Source organism: Hippocampus zosterae, chromosome 17 (assembly GCF_025434085.1).
Source record: "Hippocampus zosterae strain Florida chromosome 17, ASM2543408v3, whole genome shotgun sequence".
In the NCBI taxonomy this organism is placed as follows: Eukaryota; Metazoa; Chordata; class Actinopteri; order Syngnathiformes; family Syngnathidae; genus Hippocampus; species Hippocampus zosterae.
In genome coordinates, this window is record NC_067467.1 from 4743013 (window position 1) to 4756296 (window position 13284).

General features: G+C 43.4%; 1 protein-coding gene across 3 annotated transcripts in view; it reads left to right on the forward strand.

The window, feature by feature from the left end:
• The window catches only part of asic2 (acid-sensing (proton-gated) ion channel 2), a 91709-nt gene that overhangs the window by 39594 nt on the left and 38831 nt on the right, over window positions 1–13284 (forward strand). Inside the window, exon 1 of one of the 3 annotated variants that reach the window (XR_007959338.1) lies at window positions 9240–10611. The exons of 1 other annotated variant lie outside the window; for it this stretch is intronic. Coding sequence is in view for 1 of the 2 variants with exons in the window: in XM_052048383.1 (XP_051904343.1) it covers window positions 9943–10611 (669 nt within the window). In the remaining variant the exon portion in view is untranslated. Of the gene's footprint in view, window positions 1–9239; window positions 10612–13284 lie in introns of those variants that run through there. One more of the 3 variants, XM_052048383.1, reaches the window with a different exon arrangement.

Sequence of the window (13284 nt, forward strand, 5' to 3'; positions counted from 1 at the left end):
GTTTCGCAGTAAATCCACAAGAGTTGACGAGAGCTTTAAATGTGAAAATATACGACATTGGAGTTGTACAGCCCAGTACATGTTGACTTAACGCATTATAGTTGTTGACTTGACTTGTTAGTTGATAGCGCTAACCAAACTGGTAAATACAAGTTCTTGAGATAATCGATGCAAATGTATATTACAGTTGTATCGGGCATTACCGTATTTTCTGCGCTAAAAGTCGCACCTAAAAGCCTTCCATTTTCTTAAAAGCTTGCAGTGCGCCTTAAAATCCGATGCGCCTTGTGTACACAGTAATACTATTACAGTAATATTTCGACCCCAAAATGGCTCCTTGCTTGAGACGTGCTGACAAAGTTCAAACTTAAGTGTATCACTTACGCATTTGAACACGGAAATAGAGCAGCGGCAAGAGAGTTCAACGTTAACGAGTCAATGTTATAACTTGCTGTCGGGTAAGTGAATGAAATGCGTTTTACTGACACCTGATCGTTCTGTTAGAGTGTCCTTGAACGTAGCTCCATCTAGTGGAGGCATTGTATATTGCGGCTTTTAATGTGCGCCCAATGTATGAACAAAATTACAAAGTAGGCCATTCATTGAAGGTGCGCCTCATAATCCAGTGCGCCTTTTAGTGTGGAAAATACGGTATGTAAATATTGCATTCGCGCTGTATAGAGCATTCATTATGATCCGTACAGCACATTATATTTACACTATAAGTATCATACGTGACAGTTTGATGATTCCGTTTCATTCTGTGGTATATGACACCATCCCCAAACGTTTGACTCCTAGTCTCTATTACTCCGTGAAGCAGAGCAGCTCTCACAGAGACACATTTCTTCTTCTTTTCAGTAAAAACCAAAACAGAATATCTCGATTTCAAAGTCGTCGCCGCCGTCGGGAAAGCCGACCAGCGAGGAAGGAATGAAAGAGAGCATTCTCGCCCCTCTAAAAGAGGCTGCCCAAATGGACAGGCGGGAGGGACTTATTCCTTCTGCTTTATTCTCTCTCTTAATCTTCTTTATGAATATTTCAAACGCAGGCCGCGTTCACAGCTTGCCGCTGAGAGAACAGAGGCCTCGCAATAGTTTCATTGAATAAGAAAAATTATTATTCTCATGTATTTTTTAATGAACTAACCAAAGTGTACTTTTTAACCGTAACATTTGATTTCTCACAATAAAGCAATTATCAAGATGAACGAAATCGAACATTTCAGGTGAACAATTTCAGGGGGAAAAAAAAGCAACACATCCAGTTTTTTTCTGAATTGTTGATCATTGTTGAAACCATTTGGAATTTTTAATGTTTAATTTCCCTTTTGTACGTTGATCTTTCATTCATCCATAACGACAATGCTAATGTTAATTTACATTTAACGTCAATGAATTAACTTTGTGTTCTTTCTTTTGTCATAACGTATTTCTTTCGAAGATTGCAGACATGACATTTTACTGAATGCTTGTTTCTTTTTTATTTATATTTTGGCTCCGCGTACATTGTATGCAGAAGTTTTGCCACGGCTGGCTGATCATTTTTAATTGATTCTTCTGCTCTAAATTAATTAGTGCGTCCGAGGCAGATTGAAGACAAATAGTTTTACACAGCTGCGGTGTTGGAGAGCTGCACCGACAGCTTTGGTTTAATGAGGCCGAGCGGGGGTGTTCGCTGGCCTCCAGGTTGCCCCTCCCCCCTATTCTCTCTCCGAGTCCCGACATATTCTGTCAGGTCAGTGGTCATCATGTTCGCCAGCGTTCTCTCCGTCTCTCACCCTCACCGCCTTTCTTCTTGCCAGACATCAGCGACTGTGGCGTGCATGTTTTACTTCACTCAACATGGCAAATGTCAGCCCCCTTTTTTCCCTATTTTTAATCTCATGAGATTTGAGGAAGTCTTGTGTGATTCACTGCACTTTGTGGCTGATTTAGCGTATTTGTCACAATACGTGAAGTAGTCGCGCATGAATTAGCACAAGCTTGATTGGATTTGAGGACGTATTGACTGCTTCAGCACAAGCCTCGTGAGATTTGTGGAAGGCTTGCGCCATTAATCGTAAGTCTGAGCAGGTTTGAAAACAATGTGCCAGTTTTGAGTAACCCGAGTGTGATTTAGGAAGTCTCACGAAATTTGAGGAACTCCCTTGCGATTAAGAGCCAGTCTGCCGAGATTTGAGGAAGTCTCACGTGATTTAGCGGACAAGATTTTGAGTTAAGTCCTGCCAGATTTAAATCATAAACAAATCTTCTACGATCCAGCACAATTCTTATACGATTTGAGGAAGTCTTTACCACAGCCATCACAACATTTGTGTTCGTCTGATGAGATTTGTCCAAGTCTCACGAGATTTTAGGAAACCTCTCATGATTTAGCAGAAACCTGTTTGACGTTTGAAGAAGTGCTGCCTAATTTAGCAGAAAGGTCATCTTGTGCAATTAAAGTAAGCAATTGCAAGTTTCGCAAGATGTGGGAAAATCTTGCGTCATTTCGCCATCGGTGATTTGAAGTTTGAGTACAAACCTGATAAAATGAGAAGAGGTTTTGCATGCTTTAGCACAGGCCTGAAAGGATTACAGGATGATTTGAGGAAGTCTTGCAGTATTTACTATATTCAGAGACAGTGTGCTGGTCTAATGCGTGCTGGTTTGAATCAAAGTCCGATCGTCATTCTGCGGAATTGCTGAAATGGCTCATTTTCCACTCAGAGGATTGAGTTACCTCTCAAACTGGAACCTCGAAGTCCGCCATTGTACTTTTCTATGCACATCCCCGCTCTGAGAAGCCATCGCTGCCTCGTGCACCTTGTTGCTCAGTCACGTGTGAAATTAAGTACCGCTGCCACCATCTCGCACTGCATCATACTGTACGTGTCTCAACTGGATGTAAGTAAGTTACAACTGCGCGTTGTATTTAGAATTTGTTCCAAAATTGCCATTCAGCCTCAATCTTGATGCTCTGTTGCCACAGTCTGATATTCATCCATCCATTTTCTATAGAGCTTATCATTTTGGGTAGCAGGTAAGATGGAGACCGTCATCGCTGACTTTGGGCAAGAGGTGTCGCATACAGGTGTAGACAAACGAGTATTCATATTCAGATTCACACTTCTAGACATTTTTGTGTCCGCGTGGTGCGATATGCTAACGTTAGCTGTGTGCTGCTTTTGTCTGGTCCTATTGTTGTCTGTCCGTTGGTTTGTTTTCCTCTTTATCACTTTGAAATGGTGTATGTCAACTTCAAAGTCAAATGGCAACAATGGGGGAGGCGGAGGGGGCATCTCGGTAATGAATCAATTTGGACTGTGAGGCTATTAGTTTGCTCGGTGATGAATTTTTGATTTCACCGTCCGTCACCTTTCACTGATTTCTCGCTTGGAAATGAACACTCGTTTGTTGTGTGTGATGCTGAATAATTAATAGCATCTTTTGGTTTGGAATATTCACAGCAACCCAGTAAGGCCGCTTCGATAATAAACTGCTGTTTATCAAGGTTAAAGTGGTGAAAGTGTTTGGAATATTTAGAGGTCACGACATGCTTGAAAACTCACCAGTATTTACCGTGGAGAATTTTTTTTTTCCTCGTCGTACCAGGCAATACTCCCCAAAACTCACTCACTTTTGTGATAGCTACACCCGTAAAGTTTGAAAATATTTGCCCCTGACCAAACAACATGGACGCACGAAAAGGTCCAAGAGGGACCCGTATCCCATTTTGAACAGGGAGGCGGCCATTTTGAGCAAATGTAATCAGGATCACCCCTCAATAAATGTATCGTTCAAAACTAGTTTCCCTGATTGAATTGGGTCGACGTGTTTCTTATAACAAGACCCACAAAGACGTCTCAAGGACCCGTGCAAAGAATTTAAAACCAATTCAGCCATGTTTGGTTTGAAGTGGACTCATACAAACTCCCACTTGGGGGAACTGCTATTTTCCTCACCGCAACTGCGCGAATTATTTCCAAAAATTGTTTTTGGAGTGTTTGCGTTCGTGGTTACATTATTATCATCTCAGCCAGTGTGTTTGTTTTAATGCTGCCGAGTGGCTCTCAGCTGCTGGCTCAAAAAGATCCGCCAACTGAGCGGAAAAGTGCCACTCAGACTGGTAAGCCCACGGGGGTGTGCTAATTAGCTTATTTAACCAAAACGCGTTGCCACCTATATAGGCCTCACAAATGCCTCCGTGTTGAATCAGTTTATGTCGCAGAACGATGCTCAAGTGTCTGTGATGTTTACCAAAGAGATTTTGTCCCAGAGAGCATCCAGGATCGTGAAGTTCTGTTGTATGCTAACGTTTTCGATTTCAATGATCTCTCATATGCTAAGTGTCAATTGTAATGTGTATTGAAAGGAATCGACTGCTGGAGAGGAGTCACTGTACTGAATAATAAAAGTCTTGCATAATAAACTCTCAAAGATGAAAGTGTTGAGATGAACATAATGTATTCACACGTGCGCGCACATCAGGCCCGGCGCGGTGTAGCCTTGTGTGAAATTACTGCCGACGTTGAACTGTTCACACATCCGTTCATCGGCGTGGCTTTGCATCTTCAAGGCGGTTGGATGTTCTGACAAAACTTCAAAGGCTTCCGCTGATCCGCTCCATCCACCGAGGAGGATTTTCCTCCTGTCCCGGTGAGAGATTATGGCAGCATATGACGCAGCGCAAATGGATTGTCAAGGAACAGTGAGCTTTAATTAAGGCCACAAACGGCTAATGTGGAAGGAATCGGAGCCAAGACATTATTACCCGATGCTATGACAACGGTCTAAAGTTTGTTCGAAAGGAGGATTGCATCGGTATTTATGGGTCAAAAGTACATATTTCGTTTTACAGACATGCTTGACTTTTTTTTCTCATCTATGAATGACCTCTGCCACTTCTGTTTGTTTTTTTTAAAAAAATCTAATGTGGCCTTTTGGGTTTGCCCGCCGAAAAATGAATGGATTGAAAGTCGCCTGTAGATTAGCAGTTCCACTGTGTATCAGCAATTAGCTTGATGCGCACAAATCAACAAATGTCATGTGTTTATATTTCAGATTGCTCTCAGTGTGAATTTCTTCCTTTTGGGTCTGACTGGCGATGATGTCTTCTGAATAGAGAGCTTGATTATAAAATGAGGAGTCATCACAGATATCATAACCTATTCATGGTGCGTTGATTTGCATGGCTGTTGATTGATGAGATCGGTGAAGACCCAGCAAGTCGGGGAGGTGGAGGTGGTTGCTGACAAAATGCGACTTAGCAGGAAGCAACACACAAAAGAAACGTCGTCTCGCTCTGTAGATGCACTCTTTACTCCATTTGTTTCTTCTTCTTTTTCCTTCTTTGTTTAAAACGGCAAGCAAATTGGAGCGAGCCCCAAAGCACATTGTGGTTGTTTTTTGGCAACGTGAGTCAGCATCAGATAGCTTGGCAGCCGCTCAAAAAAGACTGGACCTGGATCTGGATCACATGATTCGTTAGATGAAATGGAGCTATGAAACACGATAACCAGAGAAGCCAATTTGGAAATGCCGTCGTTAACAAAAACACAGTGTTGCAAATGTTTTGATTTGTGTGCTATATTTCCCCAATTTTTGGACCTCTCTCGTGGCTAGTTTTCAACAAAATTGACCAACAAATTTTAATTGCAATGAGACTGACAACATGAAGATCATTTTCATATTGTATTCCGTATGATAAAAAATAAAGGAGCCCGCTGGAAGGCAATCACGGAGTTAATTACTTCATTTACATACGGTCATGTTTTGGCAAAACTGATTTTTTTTTTCAAAGAAAGAGCTTCTATTCACATGATGTATTTATATACTGTTTATTTCAGTTTCTTTTTTTTTTCAAAGTTTGTTTGGTTAGAGGCGAAGCAAATTCCAGAATGGCGAAAATAAATAAATAAAAGCAAAACTTGTGAATAGCGACTTTGCCATTTGATTTGACACCAAAAAGGAAAAGAAAAAGCCATGTTTGAGTCAAAAATACCCCCCCCCCCTTTTTTTAAGGCCATATCACGGCTGCCTGGTTGCTACAAACAGACTGGTCACCAGTCAGTGTCAGGGCACATAATGACCCCCCCCCCCCCCCCCCGAAAAAAAAAAAATTCAGAACCAAGGATGTGGTAACCACCGGTCCAGCATGCAACTTGATGATAAATTGATGTTTGAATTTACCGCCACATCGGGAAGGATTATCTTGGTTGGTTGGGTTTGCTAAACAGTTAAAATACATTAAACGTATGCAGAAACATGACATGTGCCACCCCTCTCCACAGTCATGGTGAATTGTGGGCGGGGCTCTTGTTGAAATGTCAGCGCCATCATTCAGACTGAAGGTTGATGTTATACGCTGACCTTTTAGATACAGCCCCCCACGCCTCCTTCATCACAAGCACGTGAGACAGAGCGTCCCCGGAGGGCTAAACTATTTCTTTTGCTGCATCCTCTGACAGTCAGTGACGTCTATGCGCCATACGTTTAATAATGCTCCTCGAGAATAACGTGCATGTAGTTGTGTGTCAACACTGCAGTGTCCAGTTTCAGCGAGTTTTGCGTGAAAGGCTTATGAAGGCTGATGTCCAGCTTGTTAACCAAAGTTGGCTTTTATTTTTTGCCATGTCGCCACGAAATTATCATAAGAAGGCTTTTTTAAAATGTATAATTCATAATGAGGGCATTAGCTACGCATTTTAACAACCTCTGCCTTTTCAGTCGGGATTAGCCATCCTTTCATTTTGCTCTCATTATAACATATGACTTCCCGTGACGCTAGTGAGCCACGCTAATACTTAATTGACCTTTCTCAGAATTAACGTGCAGTCAGTTCATTATCTCCATTCCCATTTTTATTTAAGTTTAACTCTGGAAGAATGTTAACATTAACGTTAATGTCATGCTGAAGTTATTTTGCGAACTTTGTTCTAGATTTTGTTGCATGTTTCAGAGCATTGAGAGACTCCTGCATTCGCATCTGGCGCTAACACTGTGTTAGCTAACGGCTATAATGCCGTATTGCGAAAACAAAAGGACCTTGATTTACGACCAAGACTGCTAGGTTTGTGTCTTGTGCTAGCCACTTGCTGTTTGTTTTTTTGTAATCAAAATGTAGCTATTTAGAGATGTGTGTGTTGAGTGATTGTTTAAAAAAAAAGCCATCAGCAGCGTGTATTTGTTTTATTCCTTCTCGTGGCTAGTTTTCAACAAAATTGACCAACGAATTTTAATTGCAATAAGAGACTGACAACATGAAGGGAATCATTTTCATATTGTATTCCGTATGATAAAAAATAAAGGAGTCCACTGGAAGCCAATCACGGAGTTAATTACTTCATTTACATACGGTCATGAAAAACTGATTTTTTTTTTTCAAAGAAAGGGCTTCTATTCACATTATGTATTTATATACTGTTTATTTCAGTTTATTTTTTTGTTTGTTTGGTTAGAGGCGAAGCAAATTCCAGAAATCTAGAACTTTGTTCTAGATTTCTGCAACTTTGTTGCATGTTTCAGAGCATTGAGAGACTCCTGCATTCGCATCTGGCGCTAACACTGTGTTAGCTAACGGCTATAATGCCGTATTGCGAAAACAAAAGGACCTTGATTTACGACCAAGACTGCTAGGTTTGTGTCTTGTGCTAGCCACTTGCTGTTTGTTTTTTTGTAATCAAAATGTAGCTATTTAGAGATGTGTGTGTTGAGTGATTGTTTAAAAAAAAAGCCATCAGCAGCGTGTATTTGTTTTATTCCTTTTAATTGCCAACAACAGCGGTTAACCTCTGAATATATTTACATTTTATCAGCTTGCGCTCTTTACGAAGGTCATAAGGGCTCATTGTAGATTTTCGTTTTGTCTTTTTCCCTGGGTGGCGTCAGCCTGAGAATACCGAGCAGCGCTGTCTAAAAAGAAAAATGAATTGGCATCACAAGCACACGGTCGGGTCCAAAAGGGCGAGCCGTGAAATATTTGATGTGCGCAAATAAAAACTCTCTTTTCTGTTTACTCAGCATTTTGACACGAACGAGAGAGAAAAGGAATAAGCAACTGTGGCACAAAAAAATATTAAAATCGTCCTGCTTATCGTTTACAGTTGCCCAGTATTGCTGTATGGCTCCATAGACTGTTGATGTTTATGTATAAGTAGAAGCTGACTCTCGTTGACGTGATGAAATAATCTATAATTCATCATAAAGTCATTGTCATATAAACATTTCGGCGTATCGTCTTTTGTGTTTATCACCCGACGTAATGCTTTGTGTGCACGCGTGTCACATCACGGACACATTCGGTTAACGCCTTTTGATATTGTCTTGTGAAAGATGGGATTTAACGGGAAAAAAAAATCTGAATTGGGTATCACGCCCTGGAGTGTGAACGTAGCCTGCCTGACCCCGACATCTCGGGTTGTCATAGAGAAAATAGCTACACCGTTGTTTGCTTCCTTTGTGGTCTAAAAAATTGTTTTGGATTCATGGACGAGCACTCAAGCTGATTGGTCTCGGGCTGAGAGTTTGAATCTTCCGAGCGCGACCAACCCTTCTGACGCCGCACATTTGTCAGTTCTGCAGACAGAACATGTTTTTCGATGAAGAGTTTCCTGCCTGCTTCTTGTCTTTTTGTTGACAGGCCACCAAAGGGGATGTTTATTTACTCAACTGCAGAAAGGGGAGGGGAGGGGTGTCTTGATTTTTAAAACAAAATAAATGTGGATCATCAAAGCAAAGCCACACAGAGCCCTCTGCTGGCTCAATGAAGTGAAGCGACCCCGGCGTTTTGTATTTATAATATTTGTACTTAATAGGTTATTAACATTTGTATTGATGAATTTTTGGCATTTATTGTCGTAATATTTTTAGCAATTTATTGACGTCATGTATTCGTTTACATTCATACTTTCTGTATTTTTGCACTATTTTGTCGATTTATATATATATTATTTTATATATATAGATATTTGTTTATCAAATCTTTATTTGTGTATTTATTTGTTATATGCATATGTTTTTTTTTACTTGCTTTTCGTATTTATGACTTGGATTACTTTCCAATCTCACGAAAGATGATTACAAACATTTTATTGGACATTTATTTATACATGATTTATGACATTGTCATCCACACACGTTGTCATGTTTCATTGCGGCGGCGGCAGACAAACAAGGACAAGGGGTGGGGGTGAAGGGTGCTGGAGCAAGTTAGCGCAGTGGCGGGGAGAGCGTGGGCTGGGGGTGGGGGTGCGGGAGGGGTTCCGCTCAAATCGCGCGGCGCGTGCTGCGGGAAGCTGAAGAGGAGGGAAAGCGGAGCCAAACGTGAGGGGAAGTCGGGGAGTGAAGGCTGGTGAGGGAAAAGTGGGGAAAGAAGACGAAGAGGAGGAGCGTGGAGTTGATGGATTGGAGTATTTTTAGAAGGCGAGCCAAGGATCCGCGAGGACAAACTCGTCTGCTGTGTGGTTGTGTTTGCTTCGCTCCCGGACGCCAGACCTTCGCGGCTTTGCCAAGCTCCATTCCGTCCGAGCGAGGAGCGGCACGTGGAAGTCACGGAAGTGAGACGGCTTGAGCGGACGCGGACTGCCAATCAGCTTCCGTGAGTCCAGTCACTGTTGCCGAAAGCCGTAGACGAAAGAACGTGAACAAAGCCGTTCTGCGCTCTCCTTGATTTCATTACCTTCTCATCTCACGTTTGTCAGCCCCCCCCCCACCACCACCCCCACTGGTTTGTATTCTGTCCTGCCTGCTCCTCCTTTGGTGTCGTCTCTCGCGCACTGTCACACGAGCTGCAGCGACGGACGCTCTTCAATTTCTTTCCGCTGAGTCGGCAGCGTCAGAAGGGACCCGCAGGTCCGCTGGGTGAACCAGCGCGGCGGTACCTCAAGGGGGGAGTGTCCGTCCCCAACCGGCCAACGGGGCGTTCATCCAGGTGTGGATTTACCGTTTACCCTGGAGCTACATGTGGGCCGCAGCCCCGCAAGCCGGGCTGGGAAATGACGCCGTCCCCGCGGTTGTAGGAGCCCTGTGGGCGGCGGTCATGGCCCGAGAGGGGCGTCGTCACGGGTCCCCGGCGGCAACTCGGCGGCGCGGAGCGACCCGGGCGCTCACTTTTGCTCTGCTCTCACAAACGCGCCTCCACGGCCTGAGGCAAGTGTGCATCCCCCGCGGCTCCCTGAGTCGAAGAGTCTTCTGGCTCCTGGCTCTCTGCACATGCATGGGCCTGCTTCTGTCCTGGTCCTCCAACAGGCTCCTCCACTGGATGTCCTTCCCCACCTACACTCGGGTCCACACCGAGTGGGCCAAGGAGCTGGCCTTCCCCGTGGTCACCATCTGCAACAACAACCCCATCCGCCTCTACAAGCTCACAAAGAGCGACCTGTACTTTGCCGGACACTGGCTGGGCCTGCTGCTGGCCAACCGTACCGTCCGGCCCCTGGTCCTGGACCTGCTGCAGGAGGACCGCGTGGGCTGGTTTGGCAAGCTATCAGACTTCAGGCTCTTCCTGCCACCCCGAAACTTTGAGGGCACCAACTTGGAATTCATGGACCGGCTGAGCCACCAGCTCGATGACATGCTGCTCTCCTGCAAGTACAGAGGGGAACCTTGTGGGGCTCACAACTTCTCATCTGTAAGTTCACGAGAGAAAACGTCATCTGTGCCGCTGTGCTTTATTGAGTTCAAGTCGGGAGATGGATCTTGTCGGCTTCAGTAAATCAAGGGTCATATATCATGTCATGTTCTCTCGGATTTCGTTTTTTTGGACAGTCAAAAACCTTCCACCGGTTTAGTCGGTACGTATCATTCATGCCTCATCGACGGTGTTCTCTATGGGGTTGAAGTCTGAACTAACCAAGTTCATTGGCTCGTCGAGAAACCTTTCCACAGCTTTAGTCATCATCCTTTTTTATGCATTACTGGTTGCATGTCGCGGGCCATTTCCGAGCCATTATGCCAATTACACGCTGCCCATTTGATTAATAGCGTGGACCTAGCCCGGATAACAAGCAGATAAATTCTGCGATATGGTTTTTGCTACACTCAAGATATACTTACTCCTTGTTTTAAACATTTACATGAAAGAAGTGAGGTTAGTCTTCTGTTTTTTTTCAGCTCATTGCAAATTACGTACCATAAGTTAAGTGCCTCCCATCACTACCCGCGCGATTCAAGATTGCGACATTACGAGCACAGCGTGACATTTGAGTCACCGCACTGATGAACACCTGCAGGCCATCTTGACAATTTCTAAATGACAGAATCTGACCCCAAACAAAAACAAGCATGTTGTGATTAAAAACTTCCAAGTGTGCAGCTCATAGGAAACCCAAGAAGCATTTGGATTTACAATTCTAGGGGGGGGGTTTTTCTGAAAAAAACTTTTCTTGAGCTTTTCAGTTTCGTTGCAACATATTCACAATTTCAATGACCATAAATTTGGCAGATGTCTGTTCAATGTTCGTACCAGACGAAACAACTCACAATTTTCTTTCTTCATACCCTTTGGCATCGATCTGTTTTTCGTGTTGTTTCCACCTCTAACTCATACAAATGTAATCCACGCCTGCACATACCCAAATTTTGCAATGTCTAAGCTGTTCCAGATCACCTGAATGGTTGGCACTTTTGTAATTATTGGAGTCCATAAAAGCACGTGTAAATCAGTGGCGCACACAGTGTTTGGACTTCCTGTTCCAGCAAATCGTTAAAGCTTTTGAGCGCAAAATGAGTTGCAGACCTATTAATTCAATTGCCAAGAAAGGTTTGGCTGAAAAGTCCTTGGAAAAAAAAAAAAGAAGAAAGCCGCAAACTGAGGTCTGTGAACAAAAACTGACAATGTCCATTTTGAGTCTCCTCTAAAAAGTATTGGAACACTTCTATTTTTCCATTGTGGGTGGTTATCACCCCCCCCCCCCCCCCACAACCCCACTCACCCAAGAAAAATTAATTCTGAAGATTGTTTGGCTACTCTTAAGCCTTCCTCCGAAGCGTCACAATTATTTTCCCGGCATTAATAGATCTGGTTAGTTGCAGCTCTATCAAGTGTAAACAAAGCGTTTGCCGTCACGGGTCATTTACACCCAATCTGTGAGATACGCTGTGGGGTTGAAGTAAAACCCACAAAACCTTCCACTTTACGTTTTTCTTTTTTAAATCCAAAGACGGCTTTTTCATGTTGGTTACACCTCGAAACACGTTTATCGAGTTATCTTTGACATTGAAATTATAGCCTGCTCTTTGGGTTTTCAGTCAGGAGATTGACTTAACCGATTTAAAACGTCCTTTCCCTTGACAAGAACAAACCCAAATTTGAGGCTTCAACAGAAAGCCAGCCTGGCACTGAAAGTGTTTGCTGGCATCTTCTCACTTGTAAGACGTAAGCTCCCGTGTGGTTCAAAACTGCCAAAGAGGAAAACCGAAAAAAGTTGGACCCTGTGTAGGCGTTACTCCGCTTTTTCTCTCTCTCTCCTCGCATTGTTGTATTTGTGTTTATGCACCGCCAGTCCGAAAGCCCACGAGGTGCATCAGGCCGCCGCTGAAAGGGCTTTAATAACAAGTACGCGCTTCCATTAGATTTCATTTTGACACGTGAACACCAGGCTGCTTCATCATGAAAAAGTTGTTGAAAATGAGGTCATGTGTTGTGTGATTTGTGAAGCTGCACAATCCCAATGTGATCATTTTATTTATTTTTTTAATAAATAAAAATACACGGGGGGGGGGGGGGGGGGGCAGGGGAGCCGTGTGCCAAATCGATCCGGATCAAAGTAAACACACGCCGGGCTCCATTTTCTCACTGCAATCTTATTAGCCCCTTCGCTCTTCTCCCAAAACAATTTCCCACTAGAGTATTGACAACTGGAGAGCTTTCTCTATGTTGTGATTGAAAATAATGGTTGCGACTTGGTAGCTCCATCGCCAGGTGAAAAGCGACAACCTTGAACAGGGATGATGAAATAGGACGTGGTTGGCATTCATAAAGTCACCCTGCTAGCATAAATGGTGAGGTTATTAGAAGCGCTCCCGCGCCAAAATGTCAGTGTTCATTCATGTTTGTCTCAGCACGTTTGAAAATTGATTTTTTTTTTGTGTGTGTTGCTATTGCGATCGTACCAGCGAATGCTCCTTGCTATACCTCAAATAAACACATTGGGTGGAGAGCATGTTTACATTATAGCGCTACGCCCACCACGCTAATATTTATTCATTTTCAGGTCCTGAGGGGAGCAAACACCCACACAAGCATCAAATATAAGAAAGTAGCTTCAGAAATTAGACTATCGTGGATCGTGTCCACAGTTTA